The sequence below is a fragment of the Triturus cristatus genome, chromosome 3_2 (assembly GCF_964204655.1).
Source record: "Triturus cristatus chromosome 3_2, aTriCri1.1, whole genome shotgun sequence".
Taxonomy (NCBI): domain Eukaryota; kingdom Metazoa; phylum Chordata; class Amphibia; order Caudata; family Salamandridae; genus Triturus; species Triturus cristatus.
In genome coordinates this window covers 582,175,505-582,202,592 of record NC_140584.1, presented here as the reverse complement: position 1 = coordinate 582,202,592, position 27,088 = coordinate 582,175,505, and the positions used below count along the sequence as shown (strand labels likewise).

Sequence of the window (27,088 nt, the reverse complement as noted above, 5' to 3'; positions counted from 1 at the left end):
ATATAGACTGTTGTGTGTACCGAAGAGCTCCGCAGGTACGATAGGTTATGAAATGGACAGTAAAACACCTCGCCTTCACATTGAGGTTGAGGTATTTCCTAAGGCATTCCTGCAGTTAGGATATGTTGCGACACCAAATAGTCAGGATAGGGAGTCACATCCACAAGAAATGCCTATATTGTGATCCCGAGGAATGTTCTGCAGTTAAGAGAGGGGGTGATGCTAGTTGGCAGGTCCAGCCGTAAGCTTAACGTTCAACACCAGAGGGAAGGCCCTACAATTAAAAAAGGGGTTTGATATTCTATCTTCAGAATCTACTGCATGACCCAGAACGTTTATGGTGTCAGCCACCATGGTTACCCAAAGTATGGTAATTGAGGAAGCTCTAACCCTACATCCTGGTTCAACTCTGAATTGTTGTGACACTGACCGAAAGATCCTGCGTTTAAGATATGTGGCGACACAGATATGAAATTGCTGCAGGTTTTGTGCTTTATGGGTCTTGGAGAAAGCTTGTGATTTTCATGGAAAACGCTTGCGGTTATGGGAGATTATGTAACCCACAAAGAAAGGCTCTACAGTTAGGGTGTGTGACACCAACAGGAATGTCCTGCCATAAAGCTACATTTTCAGCTATCAGTGCCCTGTAATTAGGATATGATGTGACACTGATGTAAAAGGCCTGCAGTTAAGATAGGTTGTGACACTGGACACTGAGAAAGCAGCTCTGGTGTTAGGATAGGTTATTGAGCTAACATACTGTTTTTATGTTTCTGAATTAGTTACAATCGAACGTAAAGACGCTAACTCCTTTTTGCGCTCCGGTAATCGTTTGTTGTGTTGCCTTGACTTGGCGATAGATTTACAGAACTCCTGCAAACAGCTCCTAGCTGTTTCATGGACTAGTGAGTGTTGCCTTCTATTGGCACTGTCACTAGATTTGTCCTCTATGTGTTTTCTGTCTCAGCTGCTGCTTGCTGCTTTGCATTTTGTGTTGTGGGTGTCGGTGATCACATGTGCTCCAGCCAAAGCATTACACCGTGTCTCATACTGGCCAATTGGTGTGGCTGATTCTGTGCTTAGTTGAAAATATTTTTATGCATTTTCTGTCCCCTTTATTCTGATGATTGGGTTTTTTCAGGTATACTTGCAATTCTTTGGTGCAGTCTTTGCTTTGGTTCTTGCATGCACTGGGCAATAATGGCAAGCCTGAGATCGGCTTTCTGCACTTCATTTGACGTTCTGTCATTGCATTGGTCTCTTTGTTATTATTGATTGAGTGCCCTTCTGATTGCTTTCACAGGGAATACAGACGGTTGCTGGGGTAATTGATCTTGGCACTATGGAGATATTTCCAATCTTCAGGGCCATGCAGAAAGGGCTCCTTGACCATTATACAGGACTGGTGCTTTTGGAAGCCCAGCTTGCTGTGTCTGGCCTGGTCATCCCAGAGGCTGAAGTGAAGCTTACACTGGAGCAAGCCCTTACCCAGAAGGTTATCGACCACAGGACATTCCAACATCTGCAGGAATTGAGAGATGCAGTCGGACTGCTTGATGAATTGAGTTCCCAGAACCAGCTGCTGCTGCCAGCTGTCAGCGCAATCCAGGAGCAGAAAATTAGGGAGAGTGTTGTACTGGACATCTTAGAGTACCATCTAGCAGCTGGAGGGCTCAAGATCCCTTCTCATAGTAACTATTTGAGCTTAGAGGAGGCCTTTCAACAAGGCCGCATCACTGCCCGCTTATGCTCTTCACTGGAAGCCCGACAGCGAGGGTCAAAGAATCTAATAGACCCAAACACAGCACAAAAAGTCAGCCTAAAGGATCTGATACAACAGTGTGTCACACACCAGGAAAGTGGCCAGAGGTTGCTACCAGTCAAACAGCTGGGAGGAGGGATGGTGTGCCTGAGCTCTGGAAGGAAGGTTAACATATTCCGTGCTGTTCAGGAGGGGCTAATTGATCGCCAGGTTACTGTAAGACTGCTGGAGGCCCAACTATTTGCCGGTGGAATTGTGGATCCCAGAGGAGGGCACAGGCTAACAGTGGATGAGGCATTGCACCATCACCTCATAGACCAGGATTTAGCTTGTGCAATTTTGAGTCACCAGCTCAAAAGTGGGGGCATAGTAGACCCAGTCACAGGACAGAGACTTACACTTGATGAAGCCATACAGAAGAATTTGGTGGGAGCGGAAGTTGCTCTGATGATACTGGAGTCCCTGGGTTCCTTCAATGGTCTTTTATGGCCGGAATCAGGCGGGATCCTTGCTGTGATGGATGCCCTCCAGCAAGGTGTATTATCAGCTGAGTTATCTCATAAAATTCTTAATGCTCGACACTCCGTTAAGGGTCTTTACCTAGCAGAAACCGCAGAGATCATATCTTTAATGACAGCTGTTGAGTCTGGGATCCTTAAAAGAGATGTTGCCCAAAAATTGGAATCAATTGTCTTCCCTGATGTGATGCCCAACTTAAAGAGAGCTGGCTCTCAAACAGTAAATCCTGGTGGCCTTGGTCTGCAGCAATTTGAAGTCATTGCTAGGACTGAACACAGTGGGAGGCATCTAGCTGGTGAAGCTGAATGTCTGATCGAGCACTTGGGGAGACACAGCTACATCAACGTTCAAAGCGGACAGAGAGTGCTTCTAGGTCACGAAGAGCTGAATGAGGTTGTCCAAGCATTGACACAGACATGCCAGAATGGATCCGCGAGTGACCATATAGACTTTAGTGCGGATCATTTTTCCAGTCTTACTGAACTGAATACTAAGAAGCAAGATCATGGTCAGTCTCCAGACAGCCTGCACCCTCCCGCACACCCGGCACAGCAACGTGAACAGGGTTTGCCTTTGAAAGAGGACCATCGGGGAAAACTGCCAAGTAACAATGCCAATAGCCCCATATCGATGCCAATGCAAATTAATGGTTCAGGTTGCTTAGATACAGAGAAAACCCTGAAACGTGAGCATGACAAAAGCCTCATTAGGTTAGGTGAAAATATTGAGAATACTAAGAATGCTCCCTCTCGACTTCAGTCCAGAATACCAGCTGCAAGTTTGACTGAAGCTGATGAACCTCATCCTGTACTTCATGTTGATTTCTTTAATATGAAGCCTGAGAATGTGGTGAACCAGTTATTAGATAACTCTTTGGATCCTCATCCTCAAGTGAGTGACACCATATGTTCAAAAGGCAGTTCGTCAGCAGTGCAAGCTGAGGTAATGGAGGTTGGAGTGATAGGAGTAACACAACTGTCCGAGAAAGTCTCAGAGTTATCTGAAAAGTTGAGTAACTCTTCCAAAAGGTGTGAAAATCAGAATATTGTGGACTCGGACGTGACCGTAGTAGACTTCAAGACACAAATGAAGTCTAGAGTTGAGGAAGAAAGAGTAAAAGGGAAACCTCAGGACGGCAGAATGAAGGAGGAAGTTCAAGTGAGCAAGGAAGATCAGGGGTTAAAAGAGAAGTTAAAACGTGAGGAAAGCAAAATGAAGGTCAGGAAAAAGGATACGAAAATGAAAGATGGTAATCAAGAGAGCAAAGGAGACCATGAGTGCAGAATTAAGGCGGGAGATCAGGAGGGCCAGGGAGATCAGATGATCAAAATGAAGGCTGGAGTCAAGGAACTTAAAGTGAGGACAGCAAACCAGGAGAGCAGAATGAAAGCGGTGTACCAGGAAACTAGTTTAAATGAGGGGACCCAGCAGAGAGAATTACATGAGCGAGACCTCCTAAAACAAATAAAGGATGGAGGCAAGGAGAGCAAGATGATCAAAGAAGACCATAAAACCAGAATAAAAGACAGTGACCAGGAAAGCAGAGAAAAGGCAGGAGAGCAGGAGAGTCAACTGAAGAAGGGAGACCTTAAAAGCAAAATAAAGAAGGGAGATCAGGAAAACAGAGCTGTCGAAGGAAACTGTAAAAATAAAATAAAGGAGGGAGCCCAGCATAATAAAGTAAGGAAGGAAGATATTACTAATGGAGTAAAGGTATTAACACTGCAGAGTGAAGTGAAAGATGGAGAACATAGAAACAGAATAAAGGCGGGAGATCAGGCGTGCACACTGAATGCCCGAGGACAAGAGAGTAAAGGAGACCAGGAGAGGGATGTAAAGGCTGTTGGTGAAGAAAGCAAAGCAAAGGTGTCAGAACATATTAAAGAAAAGGCTGAACACCAGGAGAGCAGTGTGAAGGATGAGAACAGTTGTTTGCAGACTTTAGACTTTGTAAGCAGTGGTCAACAAGAGTGCAATGTGAAGACTAAAGACCAACTAATAAAAGTTAAACAGGGATGTGAGAAGATCAAATTAGAACAAGAAGACTTGGGCTACCGAGAATTAGTGGAAGATCAGGCAGTCAATTTGGAGGCAGAAGTTCATAGGAGCAGAGTGAAATCGAACGAGCATGAGACCAATCAAGACAGAGAGAAAAAAATTAAGGCCAGAAGCAGAGAGGGCAAAATAAAGGACGATGATCAGGAAAGCAGTTTGAAGGCTGTGGACAAAGAAAGCAAGGGAAACCAAGGGAGAATTGTGAAGGGCAAAGGTGACTATAGCAGAGTGAAAGCAGGGGAAAAACAGACCAGAGTGAAGACTGAAGATCAGGAGACAAAAATTAAGGCAGAAGGCCAGGAGAGCACAGTGCAGGTAGAAGAAAAGGAGAACAGACTGAAGCTTGAAGAAAAGGGAAGCAAAGCTCAGTTGGACGAAAAGGGGAGCATAGTGAACGTGGCACAGCAGGAGAGCAAAAGTAACCGAATGAGCGGGTTAAATGGAGCAGATCAGGAAATCGGAGTTAAGGCAGAAGAGAATGTGTGCATAGTGAAGGCAGAAGACAAAGAGAGGAAGACAGACCAAAGAAGAAATGTAGATTTGGAGAATCCTGAAAGCAGATTGAAGGTGGGAGATGAAGGGAGTAGAGCGAAGACTGGAGATCAGTTAACCAGTCTCAAGGAAGGGGATGAAAGGAGCATAATCAAGGTACAGGCAAAGGTAGAACAACATGAAAGATTAATGAAGGAAGTGGATCGAGAAAGTATAGTGAAAGTGGAAGAGAAAGAAAGCAGAATGAAGGCTAGTGAGCAAGAGATATTGAAGGTAAAAAAGAAGAAGAGCAGAGTGAAGGCTGGAGATAAAGGGAGCAGGAAAGGCCAGGGGGCAACAGTGAAGAGAGGGGATCAAGAAATCATTGTGGAGGCAGGAATCCAAGAGAGCATAGGAAAGATGAGAGAGGATACCATAGATGAGGGGGAAGACCTGGAACATGATGACGTGGTTGTGAAATGTGAAAGTAAAGTGAAATTCCGAGACCAAGAAAAGGCAATGAAGACTAAAGCACAAGTGGGCAGAGTGAAACTGGAAGACGAGGGAGGTCAGAACTTTCCAAAAATAGAAACTCAGTTGAGACTGATTACGTCAGGAAACCTCTTCCCTCAACCGGTCACCGACCTTCCAGAATCTGAGAACACCAGGTTGGTTGATAGTGATGCTTGTAACTCTGTGGAAGTATCTTCCAAGTTTTTCAGTAACAGTTCAGAGGGGAAAGAAGCTAATCTAAGGATGCTGTCAGCCCAGTCCCAGCACAGAGGTGTTGTTGGTGAACCTGGACAGACTCTTCTGAACGAAGCACTGGCACATGGTGTGGTGGCAGGGCACACTGCCCTCAAGCTTCTGGGAAAACAAAGCATGTTTGGGGGTTTCTTCGACTCTCACACAGGGGAGTCCCTCACTATTGAGGAGGTGATTGAGGAAGGTGTGATGGATGAGAAGCTGATGGAGAAGGTTCTCATGTCAGATAAAGCGATCTCAGGCTTTTGGGAGCCATGCAACAACAGGGTCTTATCAGTCAAGGATGCTGCAGGTGCAGGCTTTCTGGATACAGAAACTGCCACAAGAATATTAGAGGGCCAGGTGGTCACAGGAGGAATAATCGACCTGAAAAGAAATAAACGACTCTCTGTCACTTTAGCTTCTAATCTGGGTTTAGTTGATCCATCCAGTGAAAAAGCACTTATTAAACTGGAGAAAGCCTTTAAGGGAAAAAGTACAGAAAAAGCAATCTTGGAAAAGCTCATAGGATTACAGATGGAGACACATGGCATCCGAGATCCAAAAACAAAGAAGCCTTTGACTATTCTACAGTCGATGGAAAATGGGCTTCTAAGCAGACAGGCAGCACTCCGTGTACTTAACAGACAAATAGCAGAGGGTGGCATTGTTCATCTCCCTTCTGGAGTGAGGCTTTCTGTGGCAAACTCCCTGGAATGTGGGCTTATCAACAAAGAATTGTCACAAGAACTTGTGGAAGCGGAGAGTATCTGTCGACATCGGTATGTCCATCCAGATACCTCAGAACCAATTTCTGTTGATAAGGCAGTATCCTTAGGGTTGGTCAGTGCACAGCATGTTTCTGCCATTCAGAAGCTCCAGTCACAAACCGGAGTGATCTTGGATCCTGACTCTGACCAAAGGCTAACTCTTTTCCAAGCATCTGAGCGAGGATTGTTATCAGAGATGGCAGTGCATTCAGCAGTGAGCTCCTCGGATGGCGGGAAAGGAATGATCGATCCAGAGACTTGTACCATCCTTCCTTATACAGAATTTGTAAAGAAATGCAAAATTGACCTAGATTCTGGGCAAAGGTATTTTGAGATCTCTCCCAGTGGAGCTGTTAAGGATGCAGTTTCTTGTGAATTTGTTCCTCTTGCTGAGGCAGTGACAGTTGGGAAGGTGGACTTAAAGCCTGCCCTCAGGTTACTGCAGGCGCAGGCTGATACAGGTGGCATATTTCAAGGAAGCACGGGCAAAAGGCTTTCTTTGTTATCTGCCTTAAAACAGGGGTTGGTTGATGAGGAAATGGTCAAGGTCATTGCTGCAAAACAACTGCTAAGTGGTGGTATTGTTGATCCTGTGAGTGGCAAAAGGGTCTCCTTAACTCAGGCAGTTGCAGCAGATTTAATTAGCGAACATTTAGTGACATCCATCAAGTCTGATTTCTTAGATCAAGGAAATGGCGTTGATTCCTATGTGGCGACTAAAGGAGAAGATGAACACATTCCACAGCTAAAAATACTTGGCGTACAGGGGCAGCAGAGTATGGTAGCAGGAGGCACATGTACTCTGGGCTCTAGTCAATATAGCAAAATAGATCTCGAACAAAACAAACTTGTCAAAAGCACCTTATCTATAGCTGAGTCGCAAGATATTTCTGATTCTGTGAAAACTCTAGCTAACGGGTCATCTCATACATGTCAGTTGCCCAAAATCCAATTATTAATGGGCCACACTTCAGATGAAAATGTGGTGCCTCCACAGGTGGAAATTGCGAACAGTAGTCACACAAGGCACACATTGCCATCAACTAAAGGAACATTATTTTCGAGCCAAGACGTGCCAAACATCTCAGTTCATGAAGACAAAGATAAGGATGCGCTGTTACTACTGTCTGCAAGAAAGCAGTCTTTTTCTGATATGCCATCATCAGTGGCTAGTGATCTCTCACAGGATATTAAAACATCACCATTGGACATTTATTTATTTTCAGATAAACATTCTTCTAATCTACCCCCACCATTAGAAGAAAATTCAGCAGAACAACTTAATGAGCTTCATTCTGAGATATTTGCAGCAGATAAAAATACTAAAAGAGAGAAAGAGCTGGGGAAATCCTCAAAAAGTAAACCATCCAAACAACTAGAAAAAATATCAGCAGAAAAGAAAAACCAACAGGAAGTGAAATCCTCGATGGAGAAACAGCCAGATAAATCACCAAAAGTGCAAATGTCTGCAAAACAAAAAGCATTAACAACAGAAAAGCAGGTACATGAAAAGCCTTCAATTGGGAAACAGTCCCAGACATCAGTGAAATACTCAACAGAACAGCTGAACCAACAACAGTCAATAGCCACAACAGTAAAACAGCCTCAACAAATGGAGAAATCTTCCCCAAAGCACCATTTCCAAGAAGCAGAAAAAAAACATGTTGAGCCAAATCAGCAAACTCCAAAAGAATCTCCACCACATGCAGGAAATGACCACACAGAAACAAAAACCAAACAAAAGAAATCTACATCCGAGAAACAGAGGCGTACATACTATGATAAACAACCCAAACAGTTATTGGATGGCCACTCTCAAAAACACACTCAACAAGTGGAAAAAGCACATTTGGAAATTAAAGCACAAGAAGGTGTTAAACAAGTCCAGTTCTCCACCAAGCAGCCAACGCCCAAAGAATCCTTTGAAGTTCATACAGATAGGCAGAAACCTTCACATTTAGATGAACAAGTGGAAATACAAATAAATGTAAATCATGAGCTTAAAGGAGATATTTTATTACATCCAACACAAAATGGCATGACAACCGTGAATAAAGAAGAACTTAACAAAACCGTACAGTTGGAAAAGTGTATTCAGGAAGAACTTGCAGTGCAAAACAATGGCTTCAGTACAGAGACACCAGAGGACTCAAATGCCGAACATCCTAGTCACAGTGGCACTTCTGTAAAGAGAAAGAAACAGAAACTGAAACAGGAAGTTTTGCAAAAAATATTACCTGGTGTAATCTGTCTGTCTTCATCTACTGAGGAAATGCCTCTTCTCATGGAGAAAACCCCCACAGACCAGGTTCTTGGTCTTCCAGGGAAATCCACATTTGGGAAAGCAGTGCCACAGCCAAAAGAAATTACCCTTGATAGTGTACCTCAATCAGAAAAGATGTTGTCTACAGAAATTTGTTCCCAAACACCTAAGATGCCAACCATGCAGAAAGAGTTTAACACAGAAAAACAGAGTACAGTACTGCCCCAACAATCTGGTAAACACTATATTAAACAATCCCAGCATAGAGAGAAATCCTCAACAGAAAAGCAGCTCAAAGAGCTACAGACATCTTTCAAAGGAAAACAGCCCCATGAAAACGATAAACCCTTAATGAAAAAATTGCCTGAGCTATTGAATACAAGCTCTTCAGAAAAGCTGTCCCAGCTCCAGGATAAAGAAACTCAAAGTAATTTGCAACTGCAGAAGTCACCCTCAAAAGAAAACCAACTTCAACAGTCAGATAAAGCTTCTCCCGTAAAACACCCCAAGCATCTGAAGTCATCAACTGACAAACAGCTGTCACAAGAAGAAATTTCACCACAACAAGAGTCTCGATTTTCAGATAAAAATTCTTCTAATCTACCCCCACTAGAAGAAACTTCAGCAGAGCAACTTAATGAGCCTCCCTCTGAGAAATTTGCAGCAGATAAAAATACTAAAAGAGAGAAGGAGTCAGAGAAATCCTCAAAAAGGAAACCATCCCAGCAACTAGAAAAAATATCAGTAGGGGAAAAAAACCAACAGGAAGTGAGATCTTCGATGGAGAAACAGCCAGATAAATCACCAAAAGTGCAAAAGCTTGCAAAACAAAAGGCATTAGCAGAAAAACAGGAAAATGAAGAGCCTTCAACAGGGAAACAGTCCCAGACATCAGTGAAATACTCAACAGAACAGCTGAACCAACAACAGTCAATAGCCACAAAAGTAAAACAGCCTCAACAAGTGGAGAAATCTTCATCAAATCACCATTTCCAAGAAGCAGAGAAAAAACATGTTGAGCCAATTCAGCAAACTCCAAAAGAATCTCCACAATATGCAGGAAATGACCACACAGAAACCACTCAAAAGAAATCCCCATCAGAGAAACAGAGGCTGCCTCTAGGGAAACATCCTCAGGCCAGAAAATCCCAACAAACAGGGACGTCTCTTGATAAAACAGAATTGCCTTTAGAAAACCAGCCCCAGCATCAGTTAGAGAAGTTGTCAAGCCAAATTAAACACCAAGGTAAAAATAAATCTGTGACAAGCAAACCTGATTCCTCTGTTGAAAAACGATCTCAGTATTCAGATATATTGTCTACCTCACAGCAGTCACAAGTTACATACAATGGAAAACAACCCGAACAGTTATTCGATGTAATCTCGCAAGTTGAAAAAGCCCTTTTGGAAACGAAAGCCCAAGAAAGTGTTAAACAAGTCCAGTTCTCCACGAAGCAACCAGCAAGGGCATCCCCTGTAGAGCATACTTTACCACCACAAGATCAGCTCCAGGAAGCAAACAATACCTCTGTGCTAAGCCAAAATAAACAGCTTGAACAATCCTCATTGTATCAACCAGACCACCAAAATGAAGCCTTTTCATTGGACAGACCACCTGAACAGGTTGACAACTCTACACTGGAAAGACACGCCCAGCTACTTGTGAATTCTTCATTTGACAAGCAAAGCCCGCAACATGGAGGATTTTCACTGGAAAATCAAATTCAGCAATTCATGGATATTTCCTTGGACAAGCAAACACAGCAAGTTATAGAATTGCCGTTTGACAAGCAATACCAGCAACCAAAGGAACCATTAACTCAAAGAATGGGGCAACAGTTGGAGGAGGCATTCTCAATTATGAAACAAGCAGAACGATTGGGAGCGCCCACTATTGGAAAACAGACTGACCAGCTTGGGGAATTGCTCACTAAAAAAGACAATCCTCATCAGCAAACATTAGCAGAAAACTTGCAACTTGAGAAAACAGTTCGAGAAAAAATGTCTGACGAGTCAATGAAATGCACTCCACAGAAAGGAATTCCGGTCAATAGTGCGGAAGAAAAACAATTGAAATATGGCCAAAAGTGTTTGCAATCTTACATGGGGAAACAACCTCCTCATCCAAACAAATCTTCTCAGGACAAGAAACTACAGCAACCAGAAGAATCTGTCCAGGGCAAGCACCTTCAACAAATACAAAAATCATTCAAAGAAAAAAATCTCGAAGAACTACAAGGATCAGCCAGTGACAAACAACTTCAACAACCAGTGCAATCGTCTAAAAACAAACCATCTAACAAAACAGACCTATTTGCCAAGAGCAAACCATCTCAACAAGTTGAAAAAGTCTTCTCAGACAAACCACCTCAACATCAACAGCCAGATCTAATCTTTGATCACAAACCACCGCAGCAACTAGAGAATTTGTCAATAGGTAAAAAACCTAAAAAGCAAGGGGACTGTTCCAAAGACAAACAATCCCAGCAGCCAGATGAATCCACAAGAGGCAAACAGCTCCCAGTGGTTGTAAATGTATTATGTAACAATAATGAAAACCATATGGTTTCTGAAGAGGTATTAACCAGAACCTTCAGAGAAGATGTGAGCTCAAGCGTGGAAGAGCCAAGCTCTGTTGGCTACTGGGACTCACAGTCTAGTTCACAGGGACAGAAAGATCCTGTTGAGAAACCACTTTCTTATAGTGATGAGATGGTTTCCTCTGGACCTGAAAATGACCCAAGATGTCATCAGCATTCTTCCTTCGCCGCAGCAGGTGTGGCTGAGATACAACTCCAAGAAATGACCTGTAAGCCGGAGAGTGCTCCTCAGGTGAGTGGATGGATTGCAGTACTTATCTTCAGCTTGCCAAATGTGGTTTGTAATGTGGCACTGTGCAGAGTATGTTTTTTTGATGGATATTTCTACCTTAAGATTTGTTATGTTTGAATCGTCCCAGTCTGGATTCAAAAGTTTGTAATTGCTCCCTAACTTTGGCAGGTGGTGTTGCATGCCTCCAGCTTATTTGGAATCTTCTCCTGATATGACATCAAAGAGCCATATAAGACACTGTACTGTGAACGTTGATATGGATCCAGAACGCTACTTTTCGATGTTTAAATTTTCAAAATATTTCTTGGTGTTTGAGTAGGTCATGCCACCCCCTAAAGTGTTAGGCTCCTGGGGGTGTCTCACTTGTCTTAAACAGATGTCAATCCCAGGTTCTTATTTACTCTGCTTGTTGTGTCTTGGACTCAGACACAACTCCAGCCCCAGTAAAAAAATTTAGACTTCAGCATTCCAGGGCTATCACGAAGAGTGTGAGACTAAATTTAATGAATGTCAGGCCTGCAAAGGACTGGATTGTTCCACTATAGATTTCTTTCAGCAGGTAAGTCATCTAATAGGGAGCATTCCACAGAGAAGTTATCCCACAAGAAGCATTAGAAATATCACAAATTAGGGTGCTGTCCCAGGTGTCCCTTTAGTTTCAGGTACAGGTCTGAAATGTGGCTGCATCATTTTCTGGCCACATCATCTTTGGAGCCAGTTCCTGTCATGCAGAAACTAAACATGTAGGTTCTGCTGTCATGGACTTACCCACAGCAGATGATGGAATTTACACAGGCCATTCTCCAAAGCTTATGATCTATTCTGCCTCCCTCTGGTGTGCCTTCAGATCCTGATGGACATCCTCCGTGAGCAGCATGTGCCTTGATGGGCACTAACCTCGTTTGGAGCCTACCCATGGCAGCTTTAGCACATCAGGCTACTGCAGAAGGACTTTCTGATACCCATGGCATCGACACCTTTACTGGTGCTGTGTTTAGTGCCAGCTGTACTGATCCTTCTACCTTTAAAACACCTTTATTTTTACTCAGACCAAGGGAGAAAGTTTTGAGGATGACCCCTTGCCCTAGCTTCTGCTGTGTGCACAGTGGTTCATTAGCTTAGATATCCTCCTTGGATCAGATACTTATGTCATCCTGATACCCACTGTTGAGTGTCACACCTAGATGATAATAGTGAAGCAGAATACCCCTGTACTGTTTGGATATCTGAAAGAGACACGTTAGTGATAGATTCCTTACCTTAGAATATCCCCAGGCGTCAGACTGGATCCGGAAAGTTTTGCTAGCAGTACCCCTGCGCGTCAGTAGGTGGCGTCGTGCGGCTCCGCGTCCTTCGCTGGTGTCGTAAGCGCTGAGATGACGTCATGGAGACTACTTGGGCGCCACCCATGCGCGCTGACGTCAGTTCTTTCTTTTTCCACGCCAGCAAGCGCAGATCCGGTTAGAACACGTACCTTAGTCACTTTTTGACTACACTTTTTGAGACTTTTGTCTCCTTTTCTCCTTGGTGCATGTAGGGATGCCTGGATTTAAGTCTTGTGGGGCCTGCTGTCGCAATATTTCGGTGGCGGACACCCACGATGTATGCCTCTACTGCCTGGAGACCGACCACGACTCCCAGTCCTGCCGGGACTGTTGGGCCATGGCCCCGAAGGCCTTGAGGGAGTTGTGCCGGAAGCTGCTGGAGGTCTGGCACTCGTCCCAGCGCCGTTCCAGGGACCGTTCCCGGGAACGCTTGCGGGGCCGCAGTCGTCGCTCCTCGGGCTCCAAGTCTTCGCCTTCGGATTCGGGTAAGCGACGACATAAAAAGAAGTCGAAGAATCGAGTTCGCTCTCCGACGTCCCCCCGTCGGTCCTCGGATGCGGAACAGGGGGACAGGGGTTCTGCCCCAGCGGCTCCTTTGGAGCCTGGGTGTCCCGCGGCCTACCCACCTTACCTGGGTCCGTCAACGACTCCCGAACAGGTGCAAGAATTTCTTGCTACCATGGACCGCCTTTTTAGGCCTCGGGCTCCCGCCGGCGCGCCTTCGGGCCCTGCGGTCCCGTGTCCGGATCCTATTGGGCCGCCGGCGGATCCAGCTTCGGCGCCACAGGATCCTGCGCCGTTGGCTCTGGCCCCGGTGCCACAGGGTCCAGAGCTGCCGGCTCTGGCCCCAGCGCCACCCTCGGCTCCGCCTCCGGCACCGCAGTGGGTGCCGTTTGTCCCGCCCTTTCCCCGGTTTCGGGACCATTTTGTTCCTACCTGGGATCCGCATTGGGACACAGCGCCAGCTCGGCTCCGGCAGGCGCCGGCCGGGGCCGTTCCCGGTGCCGTTTCCGACGCCGTTTCCGACGCCGTATGTTCCTTCTCCAGCTCCAGCTCTGCCGCCGCGGTCTGTTCCCCATGCAACAGAGGTGGAGGACGACTGGGAGGGGTCCGCGGACCCTCTTGCCCATCAGTGTGACTCCAAACAGGACTGGATGCACGACTTGGAGGATGCCGGCGACCTCGACGTCTTTTCTGACCCGGTGTTTGCGTCTCCCCCGCCTACCATGGAGGAGGGCGCCTTCTACACGATGGTGCTCCGTCGGGCAGCTGAGGTCCTTAACCTTGATCTTCCTACGGTGGCCGTCAAAACTAATCTCCTCACTGAGGTGCTCCAGACGGCGTTCACTTCGTCGGAGCCCCTGCTCCCCTTTAACGATGCCCTCACTGACGTCTTGTTGGGCACTTGGTGGCGGCCAGCCATAGGGGCACCTGTGGATAAGAATGTCACCAGGGGTCATGGCCCGGCGCCAGGTGACCCCGCGTTTCTGACCACTCATCCTATGCCTGAGAGCCTGGTCATCGAAGCCTCGACGTCACAGAGTTCCTTTCCCACGACTCCGCCGGATAAGGACTCTACGAAGCTGGAGCAGTTCGGTAAGCGGTTGTTCTCGTCGGCCAGCTTGGGGGAACGGTCAGTGAACACCGCCTGCTTATTAAGCCGGGCTTCCCACGCGGTGTGGGATACAGTTGCACAGGTGTTGCCTCAGTGTCCTGAGGAGGTTGCTGAGGGTAAAGATGCGGCTAAGTTTGCCATTCGGTGTGGTTTTGGACATCGCGGACTCACTGGGTAGGGCGATTTCTACGACTGTGGTGCTGCGTCGCCACGCCTGGTAGCGATCTACCGGGTTCTCGCCCCATGTCCAGAGCTCGCTCATGGACATGCCCTTTGATGGCACTCGCCTGTTTGGCGATAAGGCCGACAGTTCACTAGAGAGTTTTAAGGACTCGAAAGCCACGGCCAAGTCCTTGGGTCTTTCTGCAAAGAGCCCGGCTACTCCTGGTTTTCGTTCCTTTCGTGGCCAGGCACGTTCCTTCAGCAAGTCTGTGCAGACCCAGCCTCAGCGCGGCTGCGGCTTCCGCAGAGGCGGTCTGGGAATCAGTGTGGGGGTCAGTCCACCTCCGCCCCCACTGCTTCTACCTCTAAACCTTCCTAATCCGAGCTTTGTGGAGCACCCCACGCCGGTGGGTAGCAGGATCCGCCACCACCACCCCCACTGGCGCAATATCACATCGGACGAGTGGGTTTTGCAGATCATACGCAGGGTTTACTCCCTTCCCTTTCATGCCTCCCCTCCAGCCATGCCACCTCGGTGCCACCGCATGTCGGGGGATCACTTAGTGCTTCTCCAGAAGGAAGTCACGGCCCTCTTGGCCAAGGGGGCGATCGAGTGCGTTCCTGGGCCGGAAATAGGGAGTGGTTGTTGTTCCCACTACTTTCTGGTCCCCAAGAAGGACAAAGGGGGCCTGCGCCCCATCTTGGAGCTCCGGAACGTCAATGGCTACCTTCGGAGATTAATCACAAGAGTGTGGTTGTTATTCCTGCTACTTTCTAGTGTCCAAATGTGCAGAGTTCTTCTGACCATATTAGACCTGCGCCCTCTGAACGTCTTCTTCCAAAAGGAGGAATTCAGAATGCTCACCCTGGCCTGTGTCTTGTCTGCCCTTGACCCTGGAGACTGGATTGTAGCTTGAATTTCCATATTCCCGTCCTCCTACCCATTGGTGCTACCTGCAGTTCGTGGTGGGAGAGGAGCATTTTCAATTTGCTGTTCTCCTCTTTGGTCTCACCGGCTTCCCTCTGGTGTTAACAAAAGTGATGGCAGTGGTGTCAGCACACTTTCAGAGGACAGGGGTGCCAGTCTTCCCCTACCATGAGGACTGGCTGTTGAAGGTAGCATTGCCTCAGGCAGTGGTCAACCACTTGCAGACTGTGGTGAACCTCATGTCATCTTTGGGGTTTACTATCAACGTGCCAAAGTCACACCTGACCCCTTCTCAGACCCTCTGCTTTATCAGAGCCTTTCTGGACACAGTTTGCTTTCCTACCTTTCCCCGGGGAAGAAGAGTCCAGGGCATTCAGGATATGATCCCAATCTTTCAGCCTCTGCCCTGGATTTCAGTGAGGTCAGCTCTGAGGCAGCTGGGAATGATGGCTTCCTACATCCTGCTGGCCGAGCATGCCAGGTGGCAAATGCAGAGGCTCTACAGCGGGACCTGAAGTTCCAGTGAGCTCAACATCAAGGGGACCTCTCGGACCACATTCAGATTTCGGAGGAGACTGCAAAAGATCCGTAGTGGTGGCTGCTCGACCACCATTGGGAGCTGACAGACCCCACTGCCTTAATCACTCGGAGCTGACAGTAGTGACCATTGCCTCGCTTCTAGATTAAGTCGACCATCTGGGAGAGGTGGAGATCAGAGTTTCCGGATCCACTTCAATCTTTGAGATGAGGGCCATTCATTTGCCATTGCAGTCTTCCGGCAGTCCATCAAATGGAGGCTGGTACAGGTGCTCATGGACAACACCAGCACTAAGCGATTCTGCAACAAACAGGGAGATGTGGGGTCATGGACCCAGTGCCTGGAGGATTTGCGCCTCTGGATTGGTTGGACCACTAGGGAATTTTTCTGATGGTAACCAAACCATGCCTCAAGTCCTCAAGAAGATAAGGACAGGCAGGGCCCAAGCCATCCAAGTGGCTTCGAATTGGGCATGGAGAGCTTGGTATCCAAAACTCCTGGGCTTGAGCATATGTTCTCCGATCAGGCTACACTCCCCCTCCCCCACCACCACCACCACCACCACCACCGGGAGAACCTGCTGTCACAGCAACAGGATGTGGTTCTCCACCCAGCCAGACCGTTGCACTCTCAAACTTAATGTTTGCAGATGAAACCTTGTCAGCTGAACATCTTTGACCTTCCTCTGGAGGTGGTTAATGTCATCTTGGCAGCCAGGCATACCTCGACAAAAGCTGTATGCAACAAATTTGTGGTATAGTGTTGCACACCCCAGATGAACCCCCTTCAGACCAAGTTATCTGATGTTCTATTGTTTGTTCTGTCTCTTGCCCGGCAAGGCCATTCCTTCGGCTCAATTGAGGGTTATCTTTTGGTCCTTTCTGCCTTTGTACGGTTGCCAGATCAGCCCTCATTGTCACCAGTTGTCATGCGATTTTTAAAAGGACTGCAACATATGTTTTCCCCTTCTCCCTTTGTCATGCTCTATTACTCCGAATCCTAACTTATCTGATGTGCACTCTGTTGTTTGAGCCTTTTCACAGCTGCCCCTTACTGCTCCTTATCATTAAGACTGAGTTCTTTGTCGGCATCACTTCGGCAAAGCGAGTGAATGAGGTTCAGGCTCTATGTCAATGCACCATACACTACTATCTTCTGAAACAGACTGCTTATGTGGCCTCTGACATCCTTCCTACCGAAAGTTGTGACACAGATCTGATAGAGCCATCTAGCCGCATATTCCTTACCTTAATATCCTAGGCATCAGGCTGAATCCGGAAGACTTGCTCGAGCAATACCCTTACGTGCCAGCAGGTTGCGTAGGTTGGCTCCACTTGACATTGGCCACGCCGTATGTGACGTCTGTGTTACTTATATAGGCTCCAGCTCGGCGTGCTAACATCTTCTTTTCTTTCTGTGCCAGCTAGTGCAGATCCGTGAAGAGAACGTTTTGTCGACTATTTTTGGTATGTACGTTTTTTTTCCCTCAATGTCGAAGGAAATTTCAGGAATCAAACCGTGTGGCGTCTGCCATCGTGCCATGTCGGTGAGGAATCCACACTTAAATTTGTCTCTGGTGCCTGGAGCGCGACCATGACTTGAAGTTGTGCTCTTGTCTGCCAGGCTATGTCCCCATAGGCTTTGAGGGAGATGTCCCTAAAGCTGCTTGCAGCCCGGCCATCAACTCCACGCTGTTCGCTCAGGAGGTCTCATTTCCGTTTGAGAGGGAGGTCCTATTACTGCTCTGGGAGTCTTAAATCCTCGTCCTCTCACTTGAAGCCATCTGGTCGGTCAGGTAAGAGGCCTAAGAAGCACAAGAAGTCAAAGCGTGCTTCAACTTCTCCCTATCCGTCAGCTGCCATGACGGATGAGTCTCGACGCACTAGGCTTTGTTCTGCGGATCCTGCGCCTGGGTCGACTCAGCGTTTCCCTGCTTTTCTAGGAGCTGGAGCGACCCCTGCCCAGCTTAAAGACTTCTATGATGCCATGCACCTCTGCATGGCTTCTGACCCTCCCAGCGTGCCTTCTGGCCCCAGAGGCTCAGAAGGGGCTCCATCGGGTTCTGCGCCAGCGGCACCGATGCCTCCCAATGGACACAGTGACGGATCAGGACCGGCGCCGGTTATGCGCCGGTGCCAAAATTCCAGACGGTGCCAGCCCCATTCTCATCCCTCACAACCTGGAGCCGGATTGGCACCTATAGATGCCAATTATTGCGCCGACTGCACCCGTGGGCCCTAGGTCGGTTCCTCAGCCTTATTATGAGGGGCTAGGAATGAAGGAAGATTGGAAGGGGTTGCTGGACCCTATACCAGACCAGCCTGAGCCACGAGATGGACTGGTATGAGGAATTGGATGAGGCCAGTGGACTGGATACCTCTCCAGATTCTGGCCTGCTTTCTCCCCCTACGGTGGCTACGGAGAAGGGAGCTTCATATGCTATAAGGGCAGCTGAAGTCCTAAACCTTCAGCTCACTTTGGTGGAAGTCAAGACGAACATTTTGACAGAGGTCCTGCAGCCGGGTGTCTCCTCTTCATAACCCCTCTTGCCTTTCAACAAGGCCTTCACTCATGTCCCTCTGGAAACCTAGTCCAAGCCCAGCACAGGGGCTTCTGTGTATAGGACAGTGCCCGCCGCCATTGTCCTGTATCAGGAAACCCAAAATTCCTAACCAACCACCCTACCCCCGAGAGCTTGGTGGTCCAGTCCTCTACTTCATGAGGTGCCTTCCCTTCCGCACCTCTGGACAAGGAATTCCGGAGGCTGAATAGTTGGGGCAAGAAGTTTAATCTTCTGCCAGCCTTGCAGTCCGTGAACACAACATGCCTATTGAGCCGTTACGCCCACTCCTCGTGGGAAACGGTTGTGCAAGTGCTGCCACCGGTCCCAGAGGACGCCAGGGTCATTCTCTCCCAAGCGGTATCAGATGGGAGGGATGCGGCAAGGTTCACCATTCGTTGTGGGCTTGACACCACTTACTCGCTGGGCAGAGCAATGTCAGACGGTGGCTGTTCAATGCCATGCCTGGATAAGAACTTCTGGGTATGTCCAGGCTTTCCCTTATTGACATGCCCTTTGATGGCACCTGTCTCTTCAGGCAGACATGGCCCTGGAGTGCTTTAAGGTCTTGTGGGCCACAGCCAACTACTTAGGCCTTTTGGCGACCTCCCTTCCCCCGTCTGCTTTTCGTCCATTTTATGGCCACAGAAATGGCTTTCAACTGCACCAGCCATATCCCAGACACAACACAGTGCAAGTTCAGCAATCTCATCGCAGCCATGGGTGCAGCTTCTTTAGACCCCGTGGGTCAGGCATTCAGTTCACTCCTCCCACTGCTGCCTGTAAGCCTTCCTAGTCTGGCCCTTCAAGATCATGGGCAGCCGGTTGGTGGCAGTATCAGCCATCACCTCCTCTACTGGCAAAACATCACATCGGACAAGTGGGTTCTTTTTTCAGTCCGAAAGGGCGACTCCCTCCCCTTTGAGACTACCCCTTCTTCCATGCCTCTGACTTACGCCCGGCTGACAGAGGACCTTCTGAACTTGCTCCTTTTTAATGGCAATTACTTTTGCCAGGAAGTTGAGGGTGTTGCAGGCTCTGTCATCCAAGTCTCCTTACTTGACCAACCTCCCTGATAAGTTGGTGCTTCGCACTAGGGCCCTCTTTCTTACCGAAAGTGGTAACACCATTCCACGTGGAGCAATCCGTCACTTTGCCCACTTTCTATGCTCCTCTGCACCCCTATAAAGAGGAGGAGCAACTCCACTGCCTGGACCTAAAAAGAGCATGGTCGTTCTACCTTGACTGCACTAAAGTGCTCCCTAGCCCCATTGGCTACCATTGGGCCTCTGCACCCGGCCGCCCTAGTGCGACTGGTGGTGCGGTTTGAGTGCCTAACTGGACCCTGGGGAACCTTGGCCATACTTGTAAGTCATTTACTTACCTGTACCTTCCAATACAATCCACAATTGCATTTCAGTGCACAGCCTTTCATTTGAAAGTTCTTCTCACTTGCCTAGGCCAAGTCCTGCTTGGTTCAACAAAATAAAATATACGCATATTGTTTTATACTTACCTAATTGGTCTATTTGGTGCTATCAGCCTTGATTGAGTGAATACAATCAATGCTCCACACACTGTCCTGTTAATCCTAACTGCTCACCCACACTACCACAAAGAGAGATGTTAGTGATTATCTAATTTAGCCTCTGCTATACCCCCCGGGGATCCCCTGATCTCTGTGCACACTATACCTTGGTTTGGTATAGTATATACAGAGTCACCTTCCTACACTCATCCTAGGCAGGCAACCATTGAACTGGTAGCCAGATTCGTTCAGATCTTTATCTTCCCCCAAAGCACAAGGTCGAGAACCTAGGCATTTGGTTTGATGCAAAGCTCACCTTTGATAGCCAGATTACAGCTTTGGCAGGCAAATGTTTCAGGATTTTAAAAACTCTCAAAATAATCCTTTTCCTTATGCCAGGAAAACAGTAGTCCAGCACTGGTCACGTCCAGCCTAGACTACTGCAACGTCCTGTACGTGGGAATGTCACAATCCCGGCTGATGACACTTTGCATTGTGCAGAACGATGCAGCCCATCTGCTGCTGAACCTACCTAGACAGGCCTCCATGGGATCTGCACTCTCAAAAGGACATTGGTTACCTCTGAAGAGGCAGCTCACTTCTAAAGCCCTGTGCTGTTACTACAGGGTCTCCCCGCTACTTGTTGCACCCCTTCATCAAGCCCTACTCTCCTGCAAGGAACCTCAGTTCTGTGTTGGCCTTGCCCCCTTGCTTCCCCACTGTAAAGAGAGCTTGCATTGGAGGCTGCTCTTTCTGTTTTTTTTGCATCTAAGCTGTGGAACTCCCGTCCCCTCCAAATGAGACAGGCAAAAACAGAATCGCTGTTTCATAAACATTTCAATACTTGACTGTTCAGGTGGGCCTTATTCTGTTTTTCTTCAGTCCTGGTGTACTACTCTAATCACTGGGAGCAAGACCTTCAGCGCTAGGACACTTCCTTAGATGTAGCTATGCGCTATACAAATTACATTATTATTATTTGTTTCCAGGGGCGTGTTGCCCCCTTGGTTGCCACAATTTAGGATGGGGCTAGAGAGCTCCACATGCCTGGAAAACGCGGTCCTGCCCTATTGGAAGAGGGCAGAATTGTTCATCTTGGGATGCCCAGATGCCACACTTCCCAGGAAGTGCTCATCAGGTGGGAGGGAACCTGGTAGCCTTTGGCTACCAACCGCTTACTGCCCGTAGGGCATTTTCTGAGCATAAGTAGGGCACCTCTGGCACCCTGAGGTCAGGATCTCGACTGGATTGGAAGGAGTACAAAAGAAGACTGCATTGGAGTGGACTGCACCTACTCAAACTGGTTGCTAGCAAAGAAGAACTGTGCCTGCTGTGTCTTGCTCGAGGAGAAGCTGTCTCAAGAGCCCAGCCAAAGACAAGACTCCAATGGTCAGTGAGCTGGCCTCCTGTTCACAGCACAGGGACACAACAGCTGGGAAGCCTGCTGAGGCAAGTTGGTGGCACAAAACCTTCAACCTACCACCAACTGCCGCCTGCAGCACGAGGGACCAGGATCCAATGTACAAGGTTGCACCCTAGTTTGCTGAGCCCGGGAACGTCATTAAAGTGCAGCTAGGACACCCAGAGGATGAGTTATTGACCAAGAAAGAACTGGCCTGTAACCGCGAAACTAAGCGTCTAGTACTCATGTGGCAACTAGGGCTTATGCCAGCAACAAAAGGACTTCGAAGGGACGTCGACCCTGTGATCAGGACCACCTCACCCCCCCCCCCACCCCCTTTGTGGACTGAGGAGTAGTTGCAGCAAGACCCCCATCGATAACACATTGATTCCACAGCATCCTTTGAACATCTTAAGCTTCCTTCAGCTATTGCATCAGGACCACTTCCATAGGAAAGCCCTGCAAAAATAAAAGTGCCTGGAACTGACTGAAGACTGCATCACCTGCTGAGGACTTTGCTTGTCCCTTGACTGGTTCCCTACTGGTGGTGTTCACCTAAAGTGAATCTAAATGACTGCATAACAGCTAGCCTGAACGTTTTGCTGAAAAAGTTTCAGATTCATTGAATTTGCCAATGCTTGTTCATGGTTGAGTGAAATAACTTGACTTACTATGCCTTGTAAATACTATATCTCCAGAATTCTCTGGTGGATCTTTTTTGTTGTGGTTTCTAAAAATACAGTCTATTTTTATAAATTGGTGTTGAATTTCTTTGGTGTCTTGTCGATTTCTTCTTGAATTGTTTGTGCTGTTTAATGCTTTACACTTGTTCCTTTGTGTAAGCCTTGCTGCTCAGAACCACAGCTACCCAGGGTTGAGCTGAAGGTTTGACAAACGAAACAGAAGGGTCCTAAAGGGATTGGTAAGTGTATTGCATGGTGAAGTCTCACAACCACAATTCACCACATTTCCTGACACTGGGTCAATTGGCACCACCACAACAGATTGATTATTTTAAGGTGCCAATGCTACAGGCTCCCTCTGGTGTACTTTTGGATCCCAAGAATCTGCAGAGGTCTCCAGTTGGGTTACCGCCACCTGGTCCGCCGTCAGCACAGTCTGTGCCTCCTGCCACCGCGACCTATTCCATTTCAGGCACCAACCCGCTGACGCCAGAGTGGCACGTCAATCCCATTGTCTTGTCCGTCTCTGAAGCATATCTGTCTCAACCTCTAGTGAAGCCTCCTTCTGGCACACTTCCAGTGTGCCTGGCGTTCAAACTACCTCGGTAGACAGTGCCTTTGCCTTGGAGCCGCCCCCCAGTGCTCCAACAACGGTTGGGATCGGATTCTGACCATAGCCAATCAGCTTTTTCTGATGATAGTGGGGACAAATTTTCTCCACAATATGATTGCAATTTACAAAATAGACCTGCAAGAGGCCAGTGGCTGGACACTGCCCCTGACGCCGAGCTGATTTCCCCACTGGCCCTTCCTCAGTAGAGTCTGCTTCATTCGCCATAGTCATTAGATGGGCAGCCGAAGTATTATTAGATTTGCAGTTGCCTTCTGTTGAGGTGAAAGCCAATGTCCATACACAAGTATTACAGTCTGTACAATCCTCATCTGTCATTCAATGAGGCCCTGTCTGAAATTTATGGGCACTTGAGCAAAATCCTGCTCCTGCCCGTCTGTGAACAGACAGGTGGTACCTCGTCACTGACCCCTTCTGGTTGACCCTACTTTCTGACATAGCGCCCTACTGCTAAGAGCCAGGTTGTACAGGCCTCCATTATCAGGATTAACGCCAATTCTTTACTGGCTACCCTGCCGGGCACAGTCTAAAAGAATTAAACATTTGTGAAGAGGATGCTTTTTTCTGCTAGCCACACCCTCGGGTAAGTCTGCACTAGCTGTATGCTGGGAAGGTACGCCCATGCATTATGGGACTCGGTCGTGCACATTTTACTAGCAGTCCCAGAAGAATTTCATGCCAATATTTCACAGACCGTTCAAGATGGGCAGGATGTGGCCAAGTGCATCATGCAGTCAGACCTGGGCATGACAAACTGTTTAGTCAGAATGGTTGTCACTAGCGTTGTGCACCGTGCCATGTGTGGATGAGATCCACAGGCTTTTCTGTGACATTCAGGCATCACTCATGGATATGCCGTTTGATAGGTTCTGCCTCTTTGGTAAGTAGGCCGACTCCACCCTTGAGTGCTTCAAAGAGAGTAGAGCTACCAAGCTCTCTCTCAGTCTTTACACACAAGGCAGTATCCCCAACAACTTCGCCCCTCTCGAGGCATTGCTAAGCACCCCAGTCTTTCCAGGGATAGGGGATCCAGCAGATCAAGTTTAGGCCAGCAACAACAGCAAACCTCCCATTCCCCAGCCCCTTCTAAGCTGCTTCAGTTTGCTTTTAGAAGCAAACAACCAACCTGTTGGAGACATTATCAGACATTTTCACCATGGTTGGAAAGCCATAACACCACTCCCTGCCCTCCCTTTATGTCCCACTGCCTCTTTGACCCACATCATAGCAGCTTTTGGAAGACCATTTGGCCATTGTGCTGCAGGAAGTTTGAACTCTTTTGGAGAAAGTAGCCAATAGAGCATGTCCTAGCCTAAGAGGTCAGATCTTGGTGTTACTCCTGTTATTTTCTTGTACCAAATAAAGGACCGAGGCCTTTATCCAATTTTAGCTCTTCGACCTCTCAAGTTCTTCCTTTGGAAGGACAAATTCAGGATGCTCATGCTAGCCCGGGTTCTGTATGTCACAAATCCAGGCGTTTGCTGCCATTCAAGTTGGGACTAAATGTTTTATGTTTGCCATGCTCCCTTTTGGCATCACAAGTGCTCCTCAAGGCTTCACAAATGTGATATTTGTGGTAGCAGCCTACCTTTGGAGGTTCGGAGTACCAGTCTTCCCTTCCCTTAATGACTGGTTGTTGAAGGCTGGTTCACCATAGTCAGTTGTGGACCACCTCCAGGTGGCAGCAAGCCTGCTTGCATCGCTGAGATTCCTGATCAAGGTGCTGAATTCACACCGGCTCTTGACAAAGGCTCCCTTACATTAGAGCCATACTGGATACGGTGCACTTTTGGGCCTTCTCTCCAGATCACAAGCTCAGGACATTCAGGTTATGTTCTCAGCCTTGGTCCTAGGTCTCAGTGACAATGGTTCTTAAGCTTCTCTCCCTACTGACCTCTTGCATTCTTTTGATCAGCCATGCTAGGTGACACATCTGAGCTCTGCCAAGAGATCTGAAGTTTCAGTGGGCCCAGCACCAAGGGAGCCTGTCAGATTTAATCCAGGCTTCAGGGAAAACTGCAAAAGATCTGATGTGGTGGCTACTCGACTGCTATTGGACCAGAGGCATACCACTTACCCTACCTCACCCAGAGCTGATGGTGGTGGCAGACACATCACTGCTGGGTTGAGGAGGTTATCTGCAAGAGGTGATGATCAGAGGACTACGGTCTCCAACAGAGACCTGCTTCCACATCAACTTACTGGAGTTTAAGGTCTTTCGCTTTCGTGTGGTATTGCTGGGTCCAGGGAGGACCTGGTCTGGCAGTTTGAGCTGGACTGTTCCCATGAGCAGGATCAAGACTGATTCACATATGGCTGGGTCTAAACTTGGATGGCATGGTGAGCAAAAGAAAGATGGATTTAACCCAGGTCTCTTGTCTCTGGGTGTACGTTTGATTTGTTCCGCATTCCGTCCGTCATTTGTGTCTCTTTTCCTAAGGGGATGGGAGCCATTGGACCATTTTGGATCTTTGAATGCTGAACTCCTTCCTCCACAAGAAGTTCAAGATTCAGTCTCCTGCTCAGGTCTTGCTGACCTTGGAGTTCAAGGATTGCTTAGTATTGTCTGATCTGAGGTCACTATATACCTGTTGTTTGTGGTGACATCTGCTCCAGTACTGGTTTGCTTTGCTTCCTTATGTCTTACATCTGCCACTCGGGTTTTTACAAAGGTCATATTATTGGTTGTAACTCATCGGGCGGGTCATGGACACAGGAATTCTTGTACCTTGGTGGATATCTATTGAAAGAAGGCTCTATATAGCTGCTGCTAGATCACTTCCAGAGTATGTTGTCTTAGCTTTTCGCTATCAGGGCATGAACCTAATGTTTTGGTTGGAGGTTTGTCTGCTGGTTCACAAGCTAGGTAGTACATTTAGGTGCTTCACTGGTGCCTCGATTTTTACTTGACACATTACTGCGGAATCCTTTTGGACAGGATTCTGATTTCTCATGAGTTCGGATTTCTATGGAAGTGTCCTGGTACCAGTACTGGTGGTTGATGGAGGATAGTGTGATACGTAGGATACTCTTCTATCCTCCGCTGAAAGTCATTAAGGTTTTGGTCAGTACTGTTTCACTTGGCTGGAGAAGTCGTCTGGATGACATTAGGAGGTCTCTGGTCTCCTGCAGACTGGAAATACCAGTTCAGACATGGCCATATGCAAATCAGTCTGACCCTGTGCCTCATGGGAACAGTCCAGCCCAATCTGCCAAGCCATGCCTTCCCTGGACCGGAAACAAGCATCCTAGGACCGGTTTCTGGCATTTCAGCCGTCTTCAGCCAGGCTTGCTTGAATCCAGTGCCAGGCTTTGTTCGCCATAAGTTGGCAGGGTATGCTCAGACGTGAGTCCCTTGCTCACTTTGCCACTGGATTCAAGCAAGCCTGGCTGAAGACGCCTGAAATGCCAGAAACCGGTCCTAGGATGCTTGTTTCCGGTCCAGGGAAGGCATGGCTTGGCAGTTCGGGCTGGACTGTTCCCATGAGGCACAGGGTCAGACTGATTTGCATATGGCCATGTCTGAACTGGGGTGGCAGAGTGGGCTAAAGAACGGTGATGGATCAAACCCGGATCTGTTGACTGGGTGTGAGTGTTTGATTGGTTCTGATGCTCCGTCCATCACCACCCCTTTTTGTACCGCATCAGTTTTTTAGGGCACCAGAAAGGCAAGGGAGTTAAGAAGAGGACAGTGCTATGCTCGAGCCAAGAAGGATCTGCCTGATGGCATCAGGGCCACCTTCCACCAGGGTGAAGACTGCTTCCTAGGCCTTGTCCAAGGGTGTTCCAATTCTGAACATCTGCCGGGATGTGACATGGACTTCATTCTACAGCTTCACAAATTACTGCCTTTACTCCCAAGTTGATAGTGAAGGTCATTTGCCAGGTCCTTGCTTTATGACCATTTGGTAGAATTTTCTCCTAAGACCTCCACCTGGGGTATTGATTCGAAAGGTGAGTTATCCGCAGATAGATGCATTTGTGTGATGAACAAGTTACTTTAATTCTGTACTGATTTCTCTGGTGGTTGCTTTATCTACCTACTGTAGGAATCTGGCTATTTGTGTAGTATACCAATGTACACCATGCAAATAGCCAGATGACCCTTGATGGTTTAAAGGGACTGCTTTAACCATCCCTAAGTGCTCTTTTTGTGGTAGTGTGGTCGAGCAGTTTAGGCTTACCAGAGAGGAGTGTTTAGTATTTGTTGAACACACTGAGTCAATAAATGAGACACACTCTCAATAAGAAATCCGAGACCAATTTAGAAAAATAACACAGTATTTTATATAATATTTAG

The 27,088-nt window shown here is 47.6% G+C and overlaps 1 protein-coding gene across 5 annotated transcripts in view; it reads left to right on the top strand.

Moving 5' to 3' along the window:
* Positions 1-27,088, top strand: part of MACF1 (microtubule actin crosslinking factor 1) — a 1,146,281-nt gene that overhangs the window by 462,889 nt on the left and 656,304 nt on the right. For 3 of the 5 annotated variants that reach the window (XM_085648360.1, XM_085648359.1, XM_085648363.1), the window contains one exon: positions 1,304-11,416. The exons of the other annotated variants lie outside the window; for them this stretch is intronic. In XM_085648360.1, the coding sequence (XP_085504486.1) occupies positions 1,304-11,416 (10,113 nt within the window). The remainder of the gene's footprint in view (positions 1-1,303; positions 11,417-27,088) is intronic. 5 annotated transcript variants of the gene reach the window in all.